Source organism: Helianthus annuus, chromosome 14 (assembly GCF_002127325.2).
Source record: "Helianthus annuus cultivar XRQ/B chromosome 14, HanXRQr2.0-SUNRISE, whole genome shotgun sequence".
Taxonomy (NCBI): domain Eukaryota; kingdom Viridiplantae; phylum Streptophyta; class Magnoliopsida; order Asterales; family Asteraceae; genus Helianthus; species Helianthus annuus.
In genome coordinates, this window is record NC_035446.2 from 150,860,432 (window position 1) to 150,886,941 (window position 26,510).

Genomic DNA, 26,510 nt, shown 5'->3' on the forward strand with positions numbered 1-26,510 from the left:
ACAATTCACAAATTCAATTCAAATGCACGACAATTATCAAAGGTTTCAAATACTAAACAATTTGTCAGAAAATCAAATGAAAATACAAATGCATAAACCCTAGAAATTCTTACAACAATCTATACCGGGGTGAAACCGAAGAGACTAACCGTTCATAGTCGAAGAGGCACGATCACCGGAGGATGAATACGAGCACCGAACCATAATCTTGAGTCTTGAAGGAGAGTTGAGGGTTAGGGGTTAGGGTTTGGATGGTGGAGAATGGATGAAGATGAAGGGGTTTTTTTTTTTTCCAATGAATGGAAGTTGAAGGAATAACAAAGTGTAGCTCCCCTTTTTCCCAAATTGACTTTTTCTCTAAAAAATCCCGTTTTTACCAATCAGCCAGTGTGCAGCAGATAATGCGACAATTTCTGGCCTTTCAAAACCTTATATTTTGATTCGTCTCGTCGAGCTACCCCAAATGCATATATTATAAGCCCCGAAACTCATTTTCTAGCTCAGGATAAGCCAAAATGAAGTTTGGACTGTTTTTGGCGCAGAGTTCAGCTCAGTTTTGCCTCTTTTTGCATTTTCTTCAATTATGTTCTCTCTAGCATCCGCCCAAAGCTTCAGTAATTCTCCAAAATGCACCTTAAACCCGTCAATGCCTGCAAAACACAAACCATATCAAAGTAGTGTATTCTAGAAAGTAACTTCGTGTAATTAACCGAAATTAAGGTCTATTGTCATGCACGGTTCAAACTTTTTACAATTTTCGACATATTTAGCAATAAATGATTAATCATGTTAAAATAGTTATCCAAGATTAGCCCGCCCTTAAAACTCGCAATTCATACATATCCCTCACAATGTTCACTCCACTCGGTTTACAAGTTGGCTAATTTTAATGACGTTTTAGAACTTTTAAAGTAATCACTCAAAACCGAATAGAACACGTACCCGCATAGGCTTGCAACTCAATCATTCTCCACCATCGAACACGAATACTAAGCACAAGTCATAAGGTCTTTGCAAGGGTTGTAACGGGCTAGGCTAAAGGTAGGAAATAGGATATTTTAATGTGGCTAAAGTGATGAAAATTCGATTTTTATTACAAAATAACTCTTCTAAGCCCGACTAACTACCAAAATCAAACTAGAAGGCAACAATTTTTCGCCTTTTATTTCTCAAACTAAGAACACATATTTTTGTTCTTTTCTCAACAATTTTCTATTTTTTTCGTAACATTTTCTGATTTTTCTCCTTTTTTTGCAAGCAAACAATTCACAACTATACAAACTTGACTCCTATAATCGAATTTCCATCACACGGGATTAAAAGAAAAGGTTTAAGGTTATGGGCTAAAGGGTGGTCAAACGAAAGGTTTAGGCTCAAAGTGGGCGACTAGGGGATTTATTTGGGTAAGGATAGATAAATGGTTTTAAAAGAAAAGGTTCACCTAATGCCTTAATCATTCTCGTGCTTGTATTCGGTCTATGGTCTCAAATGTATCAAAAGTCGCAAGTTCTACGATACGTGACTAATGGTCCACTCAAACAAAGAAACATAAATATGTAATTCTATGATGTAAAAGTGGTTCAAAACCTCACATATATAAAGGGTATGGTATGTGACATGCATGATGTGCTAGTTTCTTAGGCGAATTTCTCCCAAATAACCACCCGCTAAATACCCGTCATGCTATTAACTTGAACTTGACCATGACAAAAGACCAAATGGGTTGTGTCATCCCTCATTAACTTAGTTACTTGTGCTTTTTAGATCGCTTCAAACAAAGACATTTTGAAAAAAAAATTGAAAATTTTCCCCCATCCCCACACTTGAGGTAAACATTGTCCTCAATGTGTAAGAACTAGAGTTTTTAAAACGCACAAGGGATGTGACACGGCTAACCTCCCCAAAATTTCACCCCGGAAAATAAAATACAATTTACAATCCACTTATTTGCTAACTAAAAAACAAAAGTAAAAAGAAACGTATGCACCTGATTTTTGAGCTCATTCCTCGTGTGCTCTTCTTCTCTTCAAGAAAGCGATCGTCCCACGGACATAATGTACCTACAAATCTTAACCCTTGTGTAGAAGTATGCTTCTCACAACCATTAAAATTTATTAGTAACCTAGTTTTAATACTTTTATGAAAATATTACCAAGCCATACAATAATTTACTTTAATTTATGTGGGAAAAAGTATTTTACAACAAAAATAAACCTAACTCACTTTCGTAGGAATCACGGTTGCATTTAGCGTATGCAGCAAGCCCTTTTAAACCTCCCGATAGCTCGGGAGGACGAGTAGGTCTCGTGAGGGTTATGTAGGGAACACACCCACAACGTTCATTTGACTAAGAAAAAAATAAAATTAATAATAGTACAAACTCTACAACAATCATACCTGATTTGTCTCTCATGGTGGTCGAAGTGAACATTTGCCTACCGAGTTTCCAACATACGCTCGATAGTTGACTTGCCAGTTCCACATTTCCATCTAAACGATTGGTATGAAAATTGAAACACTTATGCGGGGCCACTTCATGATAGCTTGAGCGAGGTCTTGCCATCTCACCTTTCTTTCCTTCAATCTCACGCTCTTTTCCCCAACTTTATCATAGTCAGGATACACTATGATTACCTCGGTTACTACTTCTTTGAAAGGTGTTATGTCTTCATTTAAATTTAAACACTCGTTATCTTGCTTTGGAAGATCCATAACCTCTTCCACCACATCACCATCTACGATGGTACCACTAGTCAACACCTCTTGTTCCCGTGTAAGTTGGGCCAACTCCTTAGTTAGTTTACCAACTTGCACAACCAAAGCCTCAAATGATTTGTTTCTTATCTCGTCTTCCCTTTTCATTTCCACAATCAAGTCCATGATTGCATCAAACTTAGAGTTTACTGAATCTTGAGGCTCCTCGTATGCTGGCTGAGGGTATTCATAATAATAGTCGTCATACTCCTCCTGGTAACTTGGGAAACGTGGCATCTCGGGTTTATAACTATCATAATCCCACTTTGGCTCATAATTGTTGTTGACATTTACTGATGGTATCCCTGATATGAAGGTGGCTTGTAACCGGACTTTATTTTTCGTTTCCAAAACACTGGATCTTTCCAAAACACTGGGCAATCTTCATGTATGTGAACTTTTCCACAACAAGCGCATGACTGGTAAGCTTCGCTTTCTTGCTCTGGTGGTGGAGGTGGTTCATAGTTGGGATAATAGAAGGGTATCCCGTCATCATCATAGCAAACCCTCACATATCCTTTTTCTCGCCTACATTCAAAGCAATACCCCCCACGATTTCCGTATTTAACTTCAAACATCGGACAATCCTCAACCCAGTGACAGTCGCTCCCAAAACATATACATGGGTCATCATCTACCCAATTCATGGTGAAATAAGGTGCTTGCAAAACATATACCTGTACAGACAAAAGTCAACTACCCAAAGCAAAATCAAATAGAAAAAAAAGAAAGCATACTAAAAACTAAAATTAATTTTTTTAAGATTTAAAACTACCCAATATAAACAAATCAAACGAATAATGCAATACTAAGCGCACTAGCTCCCCGGCAGCGGCGCCATTTTGACGTGACCGTGTCGTCCCGATCAGTCAAAAACCCAATTAAACCTAGGTAGCTAGGGTAAGTCGGGTATCGAATCCACGAAGAGCTTGTGGTCAGTATTGCACGACCTGTTCGACTAGTTAGACTATGTACAAAAATGTACAACGTGATTATGAAGATTGCTAATTTTTTTTAAGTTTATTAGGTTGGAAAATAAACCGGAGTGACCCGACAATTGGTATTATCTAAAACACTTGTGATTAACTAAAATTGCAACTAAATTACTAAATGATTAAAACAAGAAATTAGAGACAAGTTCCACACCCGGTTCGATTATTTCAAGACCTAGGGTTCCTACGTATTTTAACTTGATTCAATTGCATATAGTGATTAACGGATTACTATCACGTAGCTTAGGTGCCAATTGTTATCGACGTCAAAGACAACGGACCGTAATGCACTTCGTTACCTCGGACATGTAAATCCTAACCTACGATAAGGCATAAGTGCACAAATTCATTTCGCAAAGTCAAATTTTATAATCATTCGACAATTCACAAATTCAATTCAAATGCACGACAATTATCAAAGATTTCAAATACTAAACAATTTGTCACAAAATCACATGAAAATACAAATTCATAAACCCTAGAAATTCTTACAACAATCTATACCAGGGTGAAACCGAAGAGACTAACCGTTCATGGTCGTTCATGGTCGAAGAGGCACGATCACCGGAGGATGAATACGAGCACCGAACCATAATTTTGAGTCTTGAAGGAGAGTTGAGGGTTAGGGGTTAGGGTTTGGATGGTGGAGAATGGATGAAGATGAAGTGTTTTTTTTTCCAATGAATGGAAGTTGAAGGAATAAGAAAGTGTAACTCCCCCTTTTCCAAAATTGACATTTTCTCTAAAAAATCCCGTTTTTACCAATTAGCCAGTGTGCAGCAGATAATGCGACAATTTCTTGCCTTTCAAAACCTTATATTTTGATTCGTCTCGTCGAGCTACCCCAAATGCATATATTATAAGCCCCGAAACTCATTTTCTAGCTCAGGATAAGCCAAAATGAAGTTTGGACTGTTTCTGGCGCAGAGTTCAGCTCAGTTTTGCCTCTTTTTGCATTTTATTCAATTATGTTCTCTCTAGCATCCGCCCAAAGCTACAGTAATTCTCCAAAATGCAAACTTAAACCCGTCAATGCCTGCAAAACACAAACCATATCAAAGTAGTGTATTCTAGAAAGTAACTTCGTGTAATTAACCGAAATTAAAACCATTAAGCTAAGGAATTTTTCCAACCCATCACATCCCCACACTTGTCTTTTGCTTGCCTTCAAGCAAATCTATTTTTCATTTTCACGTGGGTCGAACGAACGAAAAACACACTCCCCATTCCCGAGACTAAGGTTAAGGTCTATTGTCATGCACGGTTCAAACTTTTTACAATTTTCGACATATTTAGCAATAAATGATTAATCATGTTAAAATAGTTATCCAAGATTAGCCCGCCCTTAAAACTCGCAATTCATACATATCCCTCACAATGTTCACTCCACTCGGTTCACAAGTTGGCTAATTTTAATGATGTTTTACAACTTTTAAAGTAATCACTCAAAACCGAATAGAACATGTACCTGCATAGGCTTGCAACTCAATCATTCTCCACCATCGAACACGAATACTAAGCACAAGTCATAAGGTCTTTGCAAGGGTTGTAACGGAGCTAGGCTAAAGGTACGAAATAGGATATTTTAAAGTGGCTAAAGTGATCAAAATTCGATTTTTATTACAAAATAACTCTTCTAAGCCCGACTAACTAGCAAAATCAAACTAGAAGGCAACAATTTTTCGCCTTTTATTTCTCAAACTAAGAACACATATTTTTGTTCTTTTCTCAACAATTTTCTATTCTTTTTCGTAACATTTTCTATTTTTCTCCTTTTTTTTTGCAAGCAAACAATTCACAACTATTCAAACTTGACTCCTATAATCGAATTTCCATTACACGGGATTAAAAGAAAAGGTTTAAGGTTATGGGCTAAAGGGTGGTCAAACGAAAGGTTTAGGCTCAAAAGGTTTAGGCTCAAAGTGGGCGACTAAGGGATTTATTTGGGTAAGGATAGATAAATGGTTTTAAAAGAAAAGGTTCACCTAATGCCTTAATCATTCTCGTGCTTGTATTCGGTCTATGGTCTCAAATGTATCAAAAGTCGCAAGTTCTACGATACGTGACTAATGATCCACTCAAACAAAGAAACATAAATATGTAATTCTATGATGTAAAAGTGGTTCAAAACCTCACATATATAAAGGGTATGGTATGTGACATGCATGATGTGCTAGTTTCTTAGGCGAATTACTCCCAAATAACCACCCGCTAAATACCCGTCATGCTATTAACTTGAACTTGACCATGACAAAAGACCAAATGGGTTGTGTCATCCCTCGTTAACTTAGTTACTTGTGTTTTTTAGATCGCTTCAAACAAAGACATTTTGAAAAAAATTTGAAATTTTTCCCCCATCCTCACACTTGAGGTAAACATTGTCCTCAATGTGTAGTGTTTAAATGAACGGGTCAAAAATCAAAAACTTTTACTACTCCCCCATCCCCACACTTGAGGTAAACATTGTCCTCAATGTGTAAGAACTAGAGTTTTTAAAACGCACAAGGGATGTGACACGGCTAACCTCCCCAAAATTTCACCTCGGAAAATAAAATACAATTTACAATCCACTTATTTGCTAACTAAAAAACAAAAGTAAAAAGAAACGTATACACCAGATTTTTGAGCTCATTCCTCGTGTGCTCTTCTTTCTTCAAGAAAGTGATCGTCCCACGGACATAATGTACCTACAAATCTTAACCCTTGTGTAGAAGTATGCTTCTCACAACCATTAAAATTTATTAGCAACCTAGTTTTACCACTTTTATGAAAATATTACCAAGCCATACAATAATTTACTTTAATTTATGTGGGAAAAAATATTTTACAACAACAATAAACCTAACTCACTTTCGTAGGAATCACGGTTGCATTTAGCGTATGCAGCAAGCCCTTTTAAACCTCCCGATAGCTCGGGAGGACGAGTAGGTCTCGTGAGGGCTATGTAGGGAACACACTCACAACGTTCATTTAACTAAGAAAAAAAAATAAAATGAATAATAGTACAAACTCTACAACAATCATACCTGATTTGTCTCTCATGGTGGTCGAAGTGAACATTTGCCTACCGAGTTTCCAACATACGCTCGGTAGTTGACTTGCTAGTTCCACATTTCCATCTAAACGATTGGTATGAAAATTGAAACACTTATGCGGGGCCACTTCATGATAGCTTGAGCGAGGTCTTGCCATCTCACCTTTCTTTCCTTCAATCTCACGCTCTTTTCCCCAACTTTATCATATTCAGGATACACTATGATTACCTCGGTTACTACTTCTTTGAAAGGTGTTATGTCTTCATTTAAATTTAAACACTCGTTATCTTGCTTTGGAAGATCCATAACCTCTTCCACCACATCACCATCTACCATGGTACCACTAGTCAACACCTCTTGTTCCCGTGTAAGTTGGGCCAACTCCTCACTTAGTTTACCAACTTGCACAACCAAAGCCTCAAATGATTTGTTTCTTATCTCGTCTTCCCTTTTCATTTCCACCATCAAGTCCACGATTGCATCAAACTTAGAGTTTACTGAATCTTGAGGCTCCTCGTATGCTGGCTGAGGGTATTCATAATAATAGTCGTCATACTCCTCCTGGTAACTTGGGAAACGTGGCATCTCGGGTTCATAACTATCATAATCCCACTTTGGCTCATAATTGTTGTTGACATTTACTGATGGTATCCCTGATATGAAGGTGGCTTGTAACCGGACTTTATTTTTCCTTTCCAAAACACTGGATCTTTCCAAAACACTGGGCAATCTTCATGTATGTGAACTTTTCCACAACAAGCGCATGACTGGTAAGCTTCGCTTTCTTGCTCTGGTGGTGGAGGTGGTTCAAAGTTGGGATAATAGAAGGGTATCCCGTCATCATCATAGCAAACCCTCACATATCCTTTTTCTCGCCTATATTCAGAGCAATACCTCCCACGATTTCTGTATTTAACTTCAAACATCGGACAATCCTCAACCCAGTGACAGTTGCTCCCACAAAATATACATGGGTCATCATCTACCCAATTCATGGTGAAATAAGGTGCTTGCAAAACATATACCTGTACAGACAAAAGTCGACTACCCAAAGTAAAATCAAATAGAAAAAAAAGAAAGCATACTAAAAACTAAAATTAATTTTTTTTAATATTTAAAACAATCCAATATAAACAAATCAAACGAATAACGCAATACTAAGCGCACTAGCTCCCCGGCAACGGCGCCATTTTGACGTGACCGTGTCGTCCCGATCAGTCAAAAACCCAATTAAACCTAGGTAGCTAGGGTAAGTCGGGTATCGAATCCACGAAGAGCTTGTGGTTAGTATTGCACGATCTGTTCGACTAGTTAGACTATTTACAAAAATGTACAATGTGATTATGAAGATTGCTAATTTTTTTTTTAAGTTTATTAGGTTGGAAAATAAATCGGAGTGACCCGACAATTGGTATTATCTAAAACACTTGTGATTAACAAAAATTGCAACTAAATTACTAAATGATTAAAACAAGAAATTAGAGACAAGTTCCACACCCGGTTCGATTATTTCAAGACCTAGGGTTCCTACATGTTTTAACTTGATTCAATTGCATATAGTGATTAACAGATTACTATCATGTAGCTTAGGTGCCAATTGTTATCTACGTCATAGACAACGGACCGTAATGCACTTCGTTGTAAATCCTAACCTACGATAAGGCATAAGTGCACAAATTCATTTCGCAAAGTCAAATTTTATAATCATTCGACAATTCACAAATTCAATTCAAATGCACGACAATTATCAAAGGTTTCAAATACTAAACAATTTGTCGCAAAATCACATGAAAATACAAATTCATAAACCCTAGAAATTCTTACAACAATCTATACCGGGGTGAAACCGAAGAGACTAACGGTTCATGGTCGTTCATGGTCGAAGAGGCACGATCACCGGAGGATGAATACGAGCACCGAACCATAATCTTGAGTCTTGAAGGAGAGTTGAGGGTTAGGGGTTAGGGTTTGGATGGTGGAGAATGGATGAAGATGAAGTGTTTTTTTTTTTTTCCAATGAATGGAAGTTGAAGGAATAACAAAGTGTAACTCCCCCTTTTCCAAAATTGACTTTTTCTCTAAAAAATCCCGTTTTTACCAATCAGCCAGTGTGCAATAGATAATGCGACAATTTCTTGCCTTTCAAAACCTTATAAGCCCCGAAACTCATTGTCTAGCTCGGGATAAGCCAAAATGAAGTTTGGACTGTTTCTTGCGCAGAGTTCAGCTCAGTTTTGCCTCTTTTTGCATTTTCTTCAATTATGTTCTCTCTAGCATCCGCCCAAAGCTTCAGTAATTCTCCAAAATGCACCTTAAACCCGTCAATGCCTGCAAAACACAAACCATATCAAAGTAGCGTATTGTAGAAAGTAACTTCGTGTAATTAACCGAAATTAAAACCATTAAGCTAAGGAATTTTACCAACCCATCAGGACGATATTTCAGCTTATGTGTTTATGGCAGTTGAAATGGAAGATTCTAATGAACCTTTATCTTTCAAAAAAGCAATTACTTCAAAAGAAAAAGAGAAGTGGAAGGAAGTTATGAAAGATGAGATCAAGTCACTACATGATAATCAAACTTGGGTATTGACTGAGAACCTATGGGGCAGAAAGTTATACCATATAAATGGAGTTGAAGGAATTCCAGAAGTTGAAGGCCCAAGATTCAAAGCCAGATTAGTAGCTAAAGGGTTTACACAAAGATTAGGTGTAGACTATAGTGAGATATTTCCTCTGTTGTTAAACAATCTTCAATCAAAATAATGCTAGCTATGACTGCAGTCATTCATTTAGAGCTAGAACAATTGGATGTTAAAACAGTTTTTCTGCCTGGTAATCTAGAAGAGAAATACATGAGCCAACCTTTGGGATTTGAAGAACTAGGAAAAGAAGATATGGTCTGTTTATTGAAAAGATCATTGTATGGGTTGAAACAATCACCTAGACAAAGATCATTTGGGCAGGAATTGGGGACGAAGTTTAAAGATGATGTGGTTAGGTGTGATAACCAGGGGCAGTTCAATTGTATAAAAATAAAATGTTCGGTGAATGAACAAAGCATATTAATGTTAGACTTCATTTTATTCGTGAAGTGGTGAAGTTGAAGTTGAGAAATTCATAACAAAAGATAATGATGTTGATATTATGAGGTTGAGGTAAGAAATCTTATAACAATGGAGTCCGTCGACCGTCAGCTCTTATAGCAATGTTGGAGGACAAAGTTCAGAAAGAATTCAGATAGAATAGATAGATTCAATTCAAAGTTAGGTGCTTCTCATTCCATATCTGATATAAAGTACAATTGAGAGAATAGCATATTTAGGACCAACTACAAGTTAGTTATTCGTTGATCACAAAGCTACAACTGAGCCCTTCAACTATTACCAATTGACAACTATATGATATTCATCACAGTTACTTTCCCTTCTATCGATTCCTAAATGTTTTGTAGTAAATAATCATTAAATTTCAAATATGATGACTATTAAATAGCTATGTTAAATATTGTCACATACAAGGCACACATGATAAAATAAAAAGAATCATTATATTCCATATGGTAGAGAGAGATTCAATCAAAAACATTTTCCTTAATGTGAATTTTTTTACATTGTAATACACCACAACATATATTCCACCCTCAACAACACCTCTACTCCCTGCACATCATATCATGTATTGTATATGGATGTAGTGGCTTGCTTGTATTACAAACATCATATCATGTATTTTATATGGATATAGCTGTATGCTTGTATTACAAGTATCTCATTGGCCTCTGTATTATGATTTGTAGTTCCAGGGTCTATCCTCTTTCATGATTGCTCATCTTCACCATCTCCTTTCTTGCAAAGGTGCTTTTGGGAAATCGTTAATAAAGATGCATTCTATTCAAAAAACATCATTAATTGTTACATTAGCCTTAACAACGCATTCATTAAAAATGGAAAACATATAAAAGAGTGCAGTATGTATGTATGTATGATTGTCCGTATACCCACCATGGTTCCAGCAACAATGGTGCCATTAAGCGGATGAATGGCACAAGATGTAACACGTTTAGATAGCGGCACAAAAACGCTTTGCTTATGCTTGACAGTCTCCCGATGACTCTTTGAATCACTACAGGAATAATGGCAGTTAAAAATAAGATCAAAGTTTAGCTTTGATGGTAAAAGAAAAGGTGGGACGTTTCTTACTCATAATCTACATGGCATGGGGAGCTGCTGTGTGGATAAAAATCTAAAACGTGAAGTCCATTGCTAGAAGTTGACGCAACTGCATATATCTGCACATAGGTATGTACTAACTCAAACATACATGCTTCTTTCCAGTAACCAATTAAATAATAAACACATAGCACAATTATTGAATTTGATGCTGGGAATTTAGCAGTGGTGTCATGGAGCTAAATAGGTAAAAATAAATGTCTTACTGAATGTTCAGGAAGCCATGCGGGTTTCCTTGGGGGGGGGGGATAGAGGGAATCCGGCACCATACAACATACATGATTTCCTAATTTGATAAACAAACATGCTAGATATTACGAACTTTGAATTATGAAAATATATAACGAAAAAGAACATGTAAAGAACATAGAAAAACTTAGAAAGACTAACATCCAAGGAGGAAGGGGAGGGCAATGGATATGTGACACTCGGTAATTATGCATATCTGTTGGTGCACTTGTGTCTGTACTTTGTCTGTATTCGGTCTGTATGTAAACGATGTCTTTGTCAGTCCTGTAAGTTGACCAAGTAAACCGTCCTCCTGGTTTGACTCAGTCAACAGTTGAAAGAGATGTTGAAAGATGCACTGTCCCGAAGGATAAGAGATCGAAGGATGATGTGGATCCTTCGATCTCATCGAAAGATATGCTTCGAATGACTTGACCTCGAAAGGTGATCCTTCGAGGTACATGCTTATCCTTCGAACACTTAATCTTCGACAGATGATCCTTCGGACCATCTGTCGAATCCTTCGGACATAGCATCATGGGCTGGGTATAAATACCCATGCATGTGTTGAGTTTCGATAGACAGACACAAGACAGAGAGAATACACCCACACGGGCTGAGAGCATTCTGTCCAAACTCACACACACACTTAGAGAGTTTATAGAACACTTCTGTAAACATTGAGCTTGTAACCGAACCTTCATTTGCATTAATACGACTAGTGTTAATCGGTGAATCTTTGTGTGTTTGTTTCTCTACTTGCTACTAACTCGGTTTGCTTGCTAGCTTGGATTCCGCACTCGCTAGTAGGTTTGTATAACAAGGTCTAGGTTCGTAATCCTCCGCGAAAAGGGACCTACAAGTGGTATCAGAGCTAAGGCTCTTAACCTTGTTTAAAACCGGGTTTTTACAAGTTTTGGTGTGTTGAAACACTTGGTTTTGCACCTGTTTTTACTAAGTTTCTTGCATTTTCTTTGAGTAAAAACGTGTCTAAACTAACCGGGAGTGTTCAAGTTTGGGTTGGGTAACATAAAAATTGGTTTTTAGAAAACTTTGTGTTTTCCGGTGGTATTCCGGTGTGTTTCCGGTGACTGAACTTGAGGATAAGGTTTTGCCTTTTTGGGTATAATTTTTGAAAGTCAAAAAGTTTGGTGGAAAGTTGTGCAGAAACATCCTTTCTGCCGAAAGCAACTTCACCAACCCCTGTCACCTTTTCACCAACCTTTCACATCAGATCAGATTGTGTCAGAGGTCTCGAAAGATATCTTTCGACATCGAAAGATCATCCTTCGATATCTTTCGATCAAGGAGGGCTCGAAAGATTTATATCCTTCGACCCATCCTTCGAAGTCTGAAACATATCCTTCGACAGAGGAATCTTTTCGAAAGATTAGTGTCCTTCGAGATCTGTTATTCGAAAGATAAAGAGTTAACTCGAAAGATAAGGATCTTTCAAAAGGGAATCCTTCGAGCTCTTGAATCCTTCGAAGTCATTGTTCGAGAGTCAACAGTAATCTTTCGAATACTGTTGATCCTTCGAACAATAAATCGATCTTTCGACTGTGGTCAGTTTATTGCTAACAAGTTTCTGTGATTTCAGATCCTTCGACCAGGATCCTTCGGCTGTGCATCTTTCGGATCATTCATACTTAGCATTTATTTTGCTTATTTATCATGAATCCGAGTTGGTGGGGAAGTCCGGCTCCAGACAGTGGAAAATACATGATCACCAGTCAATCTCCATCATGGGCCGAATCTCCGGTATCTACATCCTCACAAACAAATGCCACTCCAGCTGGTCAATGGGCGTTTGTTTCAAATCAAACTCCGAGTATTCAAAGTCTTCTTCTAAGCGAAAGTGAAACCGGAAGTTTGAACAGGCCTCCAAAGTTGATGCATCTTCATGAATATCCAGGATGGGTTGATCGTTTCCATACATACATTCTTGGTCAAAATACAGAGTTGTGGTTACGATTCATTACGGAATTCGATCAAACTATCGAGGTTGCTGCTTCTTCGACAGCTACATTTGCCGATCTTCCTGATGATCAAAAGAAGACGTATGACTTAGAAAAGAAAGCATACGCTATTCTCACTCAAGCACTGAGCAAGGATATTTATCATCAGTTCGTCAGTTTCAAGACAACGAAGAAGCTGTGGGATGCATTGAAGACAAGAGGAGTAGGTAATGAAGCCACACGTCAACTAAGACGAGATCTACCGAAGAAAGAATTCGATGGCTTCACATGTATGGATAAGGAGTCATTGGGAGATATGACAAGCCGTTTCTATCACCTACTTACTGAGCTGACCAACTTTGAAGTCACAACGACTCCAACAGAGGTGGTAAAGAAGTTTGCCGATGCATTGCCTCCTCAATGGAACAACTTCCTGGAAATCTTGAAGTACAACGGAACGTTGAGAACCACAAATATCAACGATTTCGTGCAGCTTCTGGAGAACAAGGATCAGGAAGAAACGTTGAAGGCAAAGAGAGTCGCAGTGCCACAGAATCCAGAGATGTATTATGGCACCTCCACTTCTTCATCAGCAAAAGCCGGTTCACATGCTCCACTTCAAACAGCGTTTGTCACAAGCACGGATATGTATGGCAATCCAGTGCAAGTTCCTATAAAGCCGCCTCCAACCACAGATCTGTATGGAAATCCAATACAACCACCTCCTCCTCCTCCTGCTCAACAACCACAATATGCATGTTATGGAGGAACATCATCTGCTGCAGGTCAACAATCAAAGCCAAATACAGTACAGCTTGACACTTCAAGTTTTTCTAAAATCAGTGTAGAAGTAGCTAAGGAACACATGGAGCTGCTTAACACTGTAGTGAGCGCGTACTGTGGGTTGATAGAAGGTCAGATTGGAAACATTAATCTGACACAAGAAGATTACAGGCAGATTGATAAGGAAGAGATGGACTTGATGGATATCAAGTGGGCCTTTGCGAGTGCAGTGAGAAGAGCAAAGGATTGGATGGAAAGTACTGGCAGAACCAGCTTGGAAAGTAAGCGAGACACCAAGTATGGGTTTGATAAGCAAGCTGTTAAGTGCTTCAACTGTGGTGAACGGGGCCACTTTAAACGGGAATGTACAAAGCCAGCCCAGCACGGGAATCAAAACCCCTTCAGGAACCAAGGCAACCAGCAGAACAGAAACAATGATCGTACATTGGTGCCTGTCAACAACCAAACCAACCGAGCACTTGCAGTTCAGGTGGATGAAGGTTGTGACTGGTCAATCCAGTTGGGTGGTGATGCTCCTGATGGAACAGCATGTTTTGCTCAGATTGTGAAGGAGCTAGTTCACACCAATGGTGGAGAATCTTCTGCCAGTGGTGATGAATCGTCTGAAGATGAAGACTCCTCTGGATACAGTAGGAGCGTTGATGAAGAATCATCAAATTCTGGTGATGATCATGTGGGTGAGACATCTAATGTTTCGGATGATATTGACATTGATGAACTCTTGGGGGAAGCTGTAGCAGAAACTCAAAGAAGATCTATTCTGGTGGATCAAGCTGCTTACTCTTCGTCTTCTCTCCATTCAGCCTTTATGGCTAATGTCGACGGTTCATCAAGTCAGGTATGTGTCGATGAACCCACTGCTGTTAATTGTGATGAATGTGCTAGGTTGCATGATAGATGTGCTGATCTTGAGAAAAGTATGTCTGAGTTGCAAGACAAACATGATGCTTTACAAGCTAGTTTGTTTGACTTGCAAGACAAACATACTATTGTGAATGAGAATCTGAGTGACTTGCAAAGTAAGCATGACGCTTTGCAAGAGAAATATGATGTGACATTCATCCACAATCAGAAATTGACTGTGGACCTCTCTAAATGCACAGAAGCCAACATGTTTTATGAAAACCATGAAAAAGAATTTAAGTCAGTAATTGAAACATTAAAGAAGGATAAAACAGAACTGACTAAAATGGTTTCAAGAAAACAAACTGATATTAATTTGTATATATCTCGCCTTGAGAGTATGCAAAAAGAGATGGCTTGTGTGAAAACTGAAAGTGATGCGATCAAACTCAAGCTAGATAGTTATTTGAGTTCTAGCTATGTGTTAGATCACATCATTGACGTTCAGAAGGAAAAGAGAGATGTCACATGCATAGGGTACAAGAAGTGTCCACCACCAGTGAGACATAATTATGACGCCATGCCTGATGAAGAGGACAGAGTTTTCTTTGAACCTTCTGTGCCTCTAGATGTTAAGGAGTTTGCTGCAGGGCTCGGATACCAAAAGGAAGTATCCTCAGATTCGGATGTGTCAGCAGATACATTTGTGAGTGCTGAACAGAATCAAGATCCTCCAGTTGTGATTGAGGATGCTGATTCGTCTGATGATGAATCTGACGATACTGTCCCAGCAAAGTCTGATGCGGTAGCCAAAAATGAGGACATACCTCTTGAGAATCACATTCTATGTGATCCCCCTGTTCAACCCGCTAAGACTGTTGCAACTGAGTCCTCATCTGCAGGAGAGCCGGAGAGTGTGAATTTGCTGTACACTCTAGTTGGTGATGATAAAATTTACTCAGACAAAGATTTTCCCATTAAGAATGTTAATCAATCCTTAATCTGCAAAGTCTTTGAGAATTCGACGAGTAAGTTCTTGGGAAAGGCAGGACCTAAAGTTACAGTTACTCAGTGTCCTCCTATTCCAAAGGCTGAAATTCGAAAACAATTTGGCAACAAGAAATTACCAACAGTGCCAACACAGCAAAATCACACCAAACCCAAAGGTAAAACACCGGCTCAAGCTAACAAGAAGCCGAACCAAAAGAAGAAGAAGAATGTTAACTTTGTGAAATCGACGGGAACAGACAAAATTGAAAAGTTTGAAAATCAATCTAACTTAGATTTTGTCAAGAAAGTTATTGTCGAGAAAAGAAATGAACCAAGCAGTTCAAAACCTAGTACCTCGGGTTCACAAAGTTCAACATCATCGGCTAAGAGAACACATGATTCTTCGGGGTTTGTAGAACGAAGATCATGTTTTGAGTGTGGAACCATTGGACATATTATTCGTAATTGTCCATATCTTCATAAGCAGAAAGGAAAGGTTGATGATCCCCGTGGCAAAGCTGACCGTAAGCAAACTGTTTCCACAAAACATGATCCCCGCCTTGTAAAAGAAAGGGAAAAGAAACAGAAACGCCAACAGGTCAAAAAGATTGAAAAAGCGATTAAAACCGATGTGGTTCAAAAACAATCTGTTGTTGTAAAACCAGAAAATTCTAAAATTTCAAATCATCAAGAAGTTAAAATTTTAAAGAAAAACACTGGTGAAACCAAACAGACTTGGAAACCAAAAATGGTTACTGAATCAGGGGGACCATCACAATTCACCAACCATCAAAGACAAGAAGTTATTGTCATTGATGAAAATGGAAGACCCAAGACCACAATGGCTTGGGTCCCCATCTCCAACTAATTCATTTGAGTTCATGTGCAGGGTGCTTCAGGAGGAACTATCAGTAGTCACTGGATTGTTGATAGTGGGGCATCCAGGCACATGACAGGCGACATGAAGCTTCTCTACGACGTTAAATCTATTAGAGGAGGTTATGTTGCTTTTGCTGGAGATAAAGGTGGATACATTACGGGTGAAGGAATGATATCTAACGGGATTGTCAGCTTTGACAAGATCAATTTTGTGCAACAACTTGATCACAATCTTCTTAGTGTTTCTCAAATCTGTGACAAGAAATTTTCAGTACACTTTGATGCTAATGGATGTTATGTGCTGAAACCCGGCTTCAAAATTCCAAAAGAATGGATTCTCTTGTCGGCTCCAAGGATAAATGATTTGTACGTCCTTGACATGAGCCAGGCTATTACTACGTCTGCACAAGCAACTTGTTTCGTTTCAAAAGCCACAGAAAAAGACACTATCTCTTGGCACAGACGAATGGGTCACATTCACTTACGCAAAATGAATCATTTGGTTTCAAATGAATTGGTGAATGGTGTTCCCCTCAAAAATTTTCATCTTCAAGACATCTGTGTTTCGTGCCAGAAAGGAAAACAAACAAAGAAGAAGCACCCTACAAAGAAGATCAACACAGTGGCAGTTCCTCTTGAGCGTTTGCACATGGATTTGTTCGGTCCTGTCAAGCACAAGAGTATTCGGGGTGATCAATACTGCCTCGTGGTTACTGATGATTATTCAAGATTTTCTTGGGTTGCGTTCATGGCACACAAGAGTGAAACCTTTGGCATTATCAAAAACTTGATCATTCAGATTGAGAATTTGTATAAGTTGAAGGTTAGGCGGATACGTAGCGACAATGGTACTGAATTTAAAAATCATTCCATGACGGAGTTCTGCAATTCAAAAGGTATTCTTCATGAGTTTAGTGCAGCTTATACTCCTCAACAGAATGGTGTCGCTGAACGTAAGAACCGCACATTGATCGAGACTGCTAGGACAATGTTGGTAGAGTCGCAGCTACCCATTCCATTCTGGACTGAAGCTGTGGCCTCTGCATGTTACACCTTGAACAGAGTCCTTACAGTCAAAAGACACAACAAGACCTGCTTTGAGCTTCTTCAAAAACGGAAACCAGATTTGTCTTATCTAGAACCGTTTGGAGCTCCATGCACAATCATCGATCCTAATGGAAAGTTTGGGGCAAGAGCAATTGATGGATACTTTCTTGGGTATGCCACCCCTAACTTACGAGTCTGGAATCTAGAGACTAAAAGGATCGAGGAATGGTCTGAGGTCAGAGTACAAAGGCACACCTTGCCAGTCAAAAATCCGGGTCAACCTTGGATGTTTGAGTATGATGACTTCTTCAATTCGATCAATGTTGAAGCCGCTGAAGAAAATGCTGCGGCTAGGATGTTTTTCGAGAGTGACAATGCAACAGTTTCACCGGTGGTTCGTCCAATTCTTGTTAATCAAGAACCATCTTCTTCGGTGAACAATAATACTCTCAACAATGAGGATTTTCATGATGCAAACGAATTGAACGAATCTTCAGAGGATGATGAATTTCTAGATGCAGATCAAGAAGCTCCTACAACAGCAGTTCATGGTACTTCAGAGGGTACTCCTCCAGTGGATACACATAGAACAGCTGAGACTACTGCATCATCCTCTTCGTCAATTCCGGGTCTTGAATTGGTTGTTGATCTTAATCTCAACAATCTGGGTATAAATGTTCCAGTTCCAGATAATCCAGAAACAAGGATTCATAATACCCATCCTCAACAAAACATCATTGGAAATGTGCAAAGTGGCGTACAAACAAGAAACATGTTGCGAAACAACAACAATGCAGGCTTGTATGCAGCTATTCGAGAATCCGGGCAACAAAACGACTGGTCCTTCGCGTGTTATGTCTCACAAGAAGAACCAAGAACGTGGAAAGAAGCCTTGAAAGATAATGCTTGGGTTGAAGCAATGCAGGAAGAACTGCAACAATTCCAGAAGCTGGGTGTCTGGAAACTAGTAGAGAAACCTGCTGGATACAAGAAGATTGGTACCCGTTGGGTTTTCAAATGCAAAAAGGATGACCGCGGAGTTGTTATCCGAAACAAAGCTCGTTTAGTCGTTCAAGGTTTTCGTCAGATTGAAGGAATCGACTACAACGAAGTCTATGCACCTGTTGCACGTCTCGAAGCAATTCGAATCTTTCTAGCCTATGCGTCCTTCAAAGGATTCAAGGTCTATCAGATGGACGTGAAAAGTGCATTTTTACATGGTGTGGTTGAAGAAGAGGTGTATGTCGAACAGCCTCCAGGTTTTGAAGATCCTATCCATCCCGATCGGGTTTGGTTGCTCAACAAAGCTCTTTATGGTCTTCATCAAGCACCACGAGCTTGGTATGCAACCTTATCTCACTATCTGCTGGAGAACGGTTTTCGTAGAGGTCTTATCGACTGTACTCTCTTCATCAAAGAACAAGATGGAGATCTTCTTCTGGTACAGGTATACGTTGATGACATTATTTTTGGTTCTACTAATGATGTCTTGTGTAGGGAATTCGAGCGCATTATGCAGGATAAATTCGAGATGAGTGCTATGGGGGAAATGACCTTCTTCTTGGGCCTACAAGTACAACAAACGGAGTCTGGGATATTCATCCATCAGACTAAATATGTTGGTGACATCTTGAGCCGGTTCCAGATGTCTGATGCAACGCCCATTGGTACCCCATTGCCAACTAATCACGGAATTACTCCAGACTTGAAGGGAGAAGCTGTTAGCCCTTCTATCTATCGCGCCATGATCGGATCTCTCATGTACCTCACAGCATCAAGGCCAGACATAATGTACCCGACGTGCCTGCTTGCCAGATATCAAGTTAACCCGAAGGCCTCACATCTTGCTGCTGTTAAAAGGATTTTTCGTTATTTGAAGGCTTACCCGGACACCGGTCTGTGGTATCCTAGGGATAATAACTTTGAATTGGTAGCATTCAGTGATTCTGATTTTGGCGGATGCAAAATCGACGGCAAATCCACAACGGCTGGATGTCAGTTTTTAGGAAATCGCCTAGTCACATGGCAGTGCAAGAAGCAGACGTGTGTAGCTACATCAACATGCGAAGCTGAATACATTGCTGCCTCAAGTTGTTGCTCCCAAGTTCTTTGGATCCAACAACAAATGCGGGACTACGGTTTTGAATTCCTAACTACTCCTATTTACGTTGATAATTCTGCTGCTTTAGATATCACTAGAAATCCTGTGCAGCATTCAAAGACCAAACACATCGAAATCAAATATCACTTCATACGTGATTGCTTTGAGAAAAGGCTAATCGATGTTGTTAAGGTCCACACCGATGACCAACGTGCCGACTTATTTACCAAAGCATTTGACAAATCAAGATTTGACTTTTTATTATTGGTAAACGGCATTAAGGTCAAGCAAGAGTAAAACCAGCATCGGAAAATCATTTTTGTAAATAACTTTGTGTTTTAAATTTGTCTTAGTTTATTGATTTTAGGGGGAGTAAATCCAAAAATCGGAAAATCCAAAAACATCGAAAAATTCAAAAACACAAAAACAATAGAAAAACAAAAATGAGTTTCCTGGCGAGCAAAAGAGAAAATGATAGTACATCAGTGGTCTATCCAAACCTCTTTAAACCTTAAATGAAAAACGATAAGCAGCTCTATATAAGATGTATCGGTAGGCTCACAATCATTTTAAAGTGTGCAGGGTGATATAAATCTTAATCGACTGAAGACCAGGTGGGAACCATTCATTGGCATATGGTCTTAGTACCGAAATTTCGTTTGATAGATTGCCGAGGTTCTGAGATATTCGGTCTTTATGCTGCTTATCATCTGGGTATCATGGTTGTATCTTTTACCGAAAAATAACGGGGACGCAAGTCTAGATCTTCCATGATACTATACATACGTGTACATATTACATACTGCATTCGACCTCAATAAGTGATAAACAATCACATGTCCAAATCAAATAAGTGATAAAATATCACATTTTTCCGGGTGTCAAGTTCGTCTCTCTGCTGTACGAAAGTACTGACCTGTTCACGGACTTGCACCTGTGCCTTCATGCATACGAAAATCAAGTTCCTCATCAATAAGTGATTATATCACATAGGGCTTGTTTTCAATTCAAAATAAGTGAGTATCTCACATTTTATACGGTCAAACAGATGATAATCGGTATACTCACCGGTAAGATGAACTCTCGTGCATACCTTGATACGGGAATGTGTCGTGATGTGGATGAACACCGGTCGGTAAGTATAAATCATACATTAACGTATCCTCTAAACATGATTACATCTGATAAATTGAGCTTAAGTGGATAACAATACCGATAATTGTTATAGGATGCTTATCTTAATGTTAACTAACTGAACAACAAGAGTGTTTTGGCATGACCGTACACTGATATGATTCTCTTACCCTCGAAACTCGCAAAAAGAATGTTTGTATATATTTATTTATTTACTGCTTAACCTTTATTATTTCTTTTAAACAGTTTCGTCGTTTGGTGCATATCAGCACGACATTAGCGGTGATGTCGTTTGATAACACTCAAAGGATTTTAAATTGTTGTCTTTTAATTTCAAAAATACCAAAAAGATTTTAGGCTTGTTTTAATATAAACTTTATAAAAACCAAAAAGATTTTATTTCTGCTTTATTTTCGATCGTACGATGTTGGAGCTCAAGTCTTCGTTACCTGAAACCTGACTGAAAACCGAATTGACTAAATCTTCATAAACGGTCAGAAATTTGCATGTTTTGAAAGTTAGAATTTAAATTGATAAATTTATTAAAACTTTCAAACTGTCGGACGGTGTTTGATTATGACATGGTCATTCGTGTGTCATTTGTTTATGCTAACTATATTCCAAGCAGTTGTTCTCATTACGCGTTTAGATTTCTTGCGTGTGCAGATTCTAAAGGCTAGGAGAACATGGTCGTTGACGAGCTTTGGAATGAAGACACGAAGGCACTCAATGAATGAAGATGATTGAGTTGCTGCTGGCCATCATCATCACCTCAAGGATCTTACTTCATAAAGTTAAAGTATTTCACGAGCATAACTCAAGGGGGAGCTTATGTTAAGGGGGAGTTTGTCAACACACTTCCTACATGATACGGGTAGTTTGTTGATACACTTTCTACTTTCAAGACGTGAAGACTTTGAAGATCCTCCGACATTGAAGACATGATAGGACATCAAAGTCTTGAAGACCTGAAGACCAAAGACCGTCGAAGTTCAAAGACGAGTCTACACCTTTAGAAGAACAAGACAAAGCTTAGAGATCAAAGACAAAGCTACAGCCAAGGGGGAGTTTGTTGGTGCACTTGTGTCTGTACTTTGTCTGTATTCGGTCTGTATGTAAACGATGTCTTTGTCAGTCCTGTAAGTTGACCAAGTAAACCGTCCTCCTGGTTTGACTCAGTCAACAGTTGAAAGAGATGTTGAAAGATGCACTGTCCCGAAGGATAAGAGATCGAAGGATGATGTGGATCCTTCGATCTCATCGAAAGATATGCTTCGAATGACTTGACCTCGAAAGGTGATCCTTCGAGGTACATGCTTATCCTTCGAACACTTAATCTTCGACAGATGATCCTTCGGACCATCTGTCGAATCCTTCGGACATAGCATCATGGGCTGGGTATAAATACCCATGCATGTGTTGAGTTTCGATAGACAGACACAAGACAGAGAGAATACACCCACACGGGCTGAGAGCATTCTGTCCAAACTCACACACACACTTAGAGAGTTTATAGAACACTTCTGTAAACATTGAGCTTGTAACCGAACCTTCATTTGCATTAATACGACTAGTGTTAATCGGTGAATCTTTGTGTGTTTGTTTCTCTACTTGCTACTAACTCGGTTTGCTTGCTAGCTTGGATTCCGCACTCGCTAGTAGGTTTGTATAACAAGGTCTAGGTTCGTAATCCTCCGCGAAAAGGGACCTACAATATCCAAAACACCAGACCTAAAATTCATATAGCAACAAGGTCACTTTAAAACACAAAAGAAAAAAATATACAAAAGAAACACATTGATGAAGACATCAAAGGTATTTAAACGACAAATGAATTTATTTCTTAACTAACTTACCAACCATCATTAAGATGGAATCCCAGCTGATATGGACAGGATGAATTAATGTTGATTGACTGTATTCCCTTTCGTCGGATATAAGTTCTTGATTGTTCCTGCACCATACAACATACATGAATCAAAAGAATATAAACCCAATTAATTAAAGCAGATTTGAAATAAAATAAGAAAAAGGTGTAATAATAACTTCTCATACCGCTAAAGGTCCAATTTCGTTCAGCATAGGTTCTAAGTTTACTGATGTTAGAGGAGAAGAGTGTACCTGCCAGGGAAGACGTTTATTATCAACCAAGAATTTATTTCAACTTATGTGAAATTTATAAAAGCAGAAAAGATAAACAACCTCCTTGTCACTTTGAAAAACAGTTGATGATCTTCCACCGCGTAGTCTACGTAGATCCCATATATATATATAAACCCACTCTCACTAGCACCATATACACACTGATACATAAATATGAGGTAAGTGTTGATAGATGCAATTGGAGAAAGTTAATATTCCACAAAAATGAATATGTAACACATATTTGTTGTAATGTATATTAAATATGTAATTTTTTATACTTGATCTCCAAGTGACTGGATGCTAGTAAGGCCGATTCTCTTCTTAGTTGTGAGCACCCTTTGTGGATGCACACTCGCTCTTCTGTCCCACATACTTATTGCTCCACTTATGTCAGAAGCAAGTACCCTATTCAACGTATCATGACAGGTACACTTGTCAATTCAATTAATAAAACTGTGACAAAAATATTAAAAAAGCATGCAGTGATTACTAAGTTTTTAGTTATTAATAAATATCAAGGAGTTTTATTCGAACCTTGTCCCATCATTTAGAAAGGCTATATCAGATAAGCCCTTGGACACAAAAACACTTGCAGGAGGCCTCCTACTTAGTACCTTCAGATTTATAAACAGGACAAACTGAAGTTATTAGGATTCTCTTTGGAAGTTTATGTTGTAAATACTATGTTTGGTTGGCAAATGACTTGCTAAAAATGAGTATTTCCATATCATGAGAACTGAAAGGAAAAAAACATACCTGAACTTCTTGGGAATACCCAATGTCAAAGATAGTAAGTTCATCGGGGATGTATATGCAATCTGTTGAACTCAAGCGTTAAATCACACCCCTTACAATGGTACAACGTATAATAGCAAGACCAAAACAGCATATGCTACACCAAAAGCAGCATTCTTATATTCATTGAAAGTCTTAGGTTTCATAACTATATAGAGAAGGAAACTTCTTTAATGAAAATCAGTTGTGCACATAACGATTGCTTTTGGAAAAATGTGACTTCACTAAATTATTGAAAACAAACTGCAGTAAATATAATTATTGTAATATACTAGAGTATAAAACATGTACTTTTGTATAGGAAAAGGGAAAATTATAAAGAAAATGCAGTTAAAACGCACCTCATCTTGATTAGAAGGATTCCAGCGAACAGCGCTGATACTGTTATATAAGCCGCCACCAAATAGAGAAAAGTGCTGCAGCTGTTTCTTCTCATCCTTCCCTTCGTCTATAACAAACAAAAAAAAACAAATTGTCAAATCCCGCCTTAATTAATAATTGAGATGTAAGTGTGGGCAAACAAATTAAAATGCATCCATGTGATGAATGCTAAACACGTCTTTGAATTTAAGCACATGAAGGCACAGCTATGAACGGCTTATTGAGTCAGAATATTGCTTATGTTTTATTATGAATGGCTTATTGGGTCAGAATATTGTTTTAGTATGAGGCTTATTGGGCTAAAACTGTTTATGGAACATGCAGACTAATCTATTTTTATTATTTTATCTATAATAAATGAAAATAATTTGGGCGCATGTTAGAAGATGAGGGCTACAATTCTTTTGTTTTCCCGCCCAAACTCCGTCAGCTTTTTTGTGACACTATCCAAAACACCAGACCTAAAATTCATATAGCAAAAAACCTTAGCAGTGGTGTCATGGATCTAAATACTGGATTCTATCTGAGTGATGATGGCAGTAGCGGTGACATCGTATAATGGTTTTACAGAAGGTGTGGATATATAGGGGGGGGGGGGGCATGCATGTTGGCATAAGGCTTACGGGCTCAAAATATTGTATTGGTGCGAGTCTTATTGGGCCAAAAATTGTTTGTGAAATACTAGTGCTAATACCCATCAGACCTGTGTTAATAATACAATGTGATGTGTACAAACATTTTTAATATAATTAATAAAATTGAAATATCTATTTGTATGGATAATGAAAACAATGTAATTTTTTAATTTCTAAATACTTCATCTTACTGAAATTAAAGGGACATTTTTAGAGGATTTTAAAGAGTTAGTAAAATGTTTTTGGTTTGCTCAAAATTGAAATTTGAAATTTTTGGTCTGAATCTTGTTCTAAAGTAACTGAAATTTCAGATTTTTAGAGCATGATTCAAACCTTATCCCCATCCCTAGCCAAAAGTATGATGCAATTAAAATTAGTAAAAGCAATTTATAAATTTTCCAAAAAAGTTAGGTAACGATCTTACCTAAAACAATGGATCAGCCAATCAGGATGAACAAAACACGATCTTGAACGTGTTTTTGAATCTAAAGCAGAGAAAAACGTCGTCCGGATGCTTCAAAGGGAAGCAAATAATTATATAGAAATCAAACGCCATGGGTTACAAGTCTTCAAGGTTTTTGCCTTCCGCTCGTTACCAAACAATGGATCAGAACATTTGGATTTGGTAACTGTATGAACCCTAGATCCACATTGACGGAACTTAGCGAGCTTAAATAGAAGGGATTATGACTATTTGGGAATTCAACCCCAAACTGAGCCCTAAACAAATATGAATGAATTACGGGCCCAATTTTTCCTAGATTCCATCTATGCCACAAATGGCCCAATTGGATATATCAAACAACACAACTTCTCAACTTGGGCCCATAAAACAATACATCTTCTAAACATGGGCCTATAATTGGTATCAAAAACCAACATATACATATCTATACATTTATGATAATGCAAGCAATACAATATATCTATACTAATCACATCAAGTTGATTTTTTCCCTTATAACATTATCTTCTAGCAGCCAAACATTTCCATGGCTAGCATTAACTCTTTTACTATTGTTGACTTTTTACCAACGTTGACGTTTTGACAAGAATTGAGTATTTGGCCATCGTTGCTTTTTTTTTTCTCTTAACTAATAATCAGGTTCTTATTCCCAACAAATAGTTATGAAATAACAAATAGTTATGAAATGAGAACGATCCAAGCATTCATAATACGTAACATACCAAAAAAAATAAAGTCAAGCGCAAACGAATCAGAATGAAGTTGGTGCATATGTTTTAAGTAACTACATAACAAATTCACACCTTAGCCGCAATGAACTATACACTCCAAAGGCATAATTAAGTTAGTTTGCGTTTTAAGTAAAGATAAATGAGGGTGAGGGATCTAGTCAAGTACCATTTCCCTCGGCTTTGTTAGATCCGGGTAAGAAAATTTTCATTTCAAAACGGGGTCCTCAAAAAGAGGAAATGTGGGAGGTTTTTAAACAAGTCAAAATTAATCTTCCTTTACTTGAAGCAATCAAACAGGTACCCGCTTACGCCAAGTTTTTAAAGGAATTGTGTACCCAAAAGAGGCAACAAAAAGTGCCTA

At 38.2% G+C, this 26,510-nt stretch overlaps 1 protein-coding gene across 1 annotated transcript; it reads right to left on the minus strand.

The window, feature by feature from the left end:
- Positions 1 to 10,422: 10,422 nt before the first annotated feature.
- On the minus strand, positions 10,423 to 25,720 carry LOC110907538. Its single transcript, XM_022152505.2, has 9 exons — positions 25,696 to 25,720; positions 24,278 to 24,384; positions 23,676 to 23,755; positions 23,420 to 23,546; positions 22,853 to 22,950; positions 22,709 to 22,727; positions 10,983 to 11,071; positions 10,785 to 10,905; positions 10,423 to 10,670 (listed from the first exon to the last, which is right to left on the minus strand). The coding sequence occupies exons 1-9, from the start codon at positions 25,718 to 25,720 to the stop codon at positions 10,599 to 10,601; spliced, it is 738 nt and encodes a 245-aa protein (XP_022008197.2). The 3' UTR covers positions 10,423 to 10,598.
- Positions 25,721 to 26,510: the final 790 nt, after the last annotated feature.

Bases quoted from the DNA above. Each gene is read 5' to 3' on its own strand.
- LOC110907538 (XM_022152505.2), bottom strand. From the start codon at position 25,720: ATGGAATCTAGGAAAAATTGGGCCC. The intron at 23,756-24,277 runs GTGCGTTTTAAC...ATAAATCTGAAG, and splicing joins ATCCTTCTAATCAAGATGAG to GTACTAAGTAGGAGGCCTCC. The intron at 10,671-10,784 runs GTGGGTATACGG...TTTTTTGAATAG, and splicing joins CCATTGTTGCTGGAACCATG to AATGCATCTTTATTAACGAT.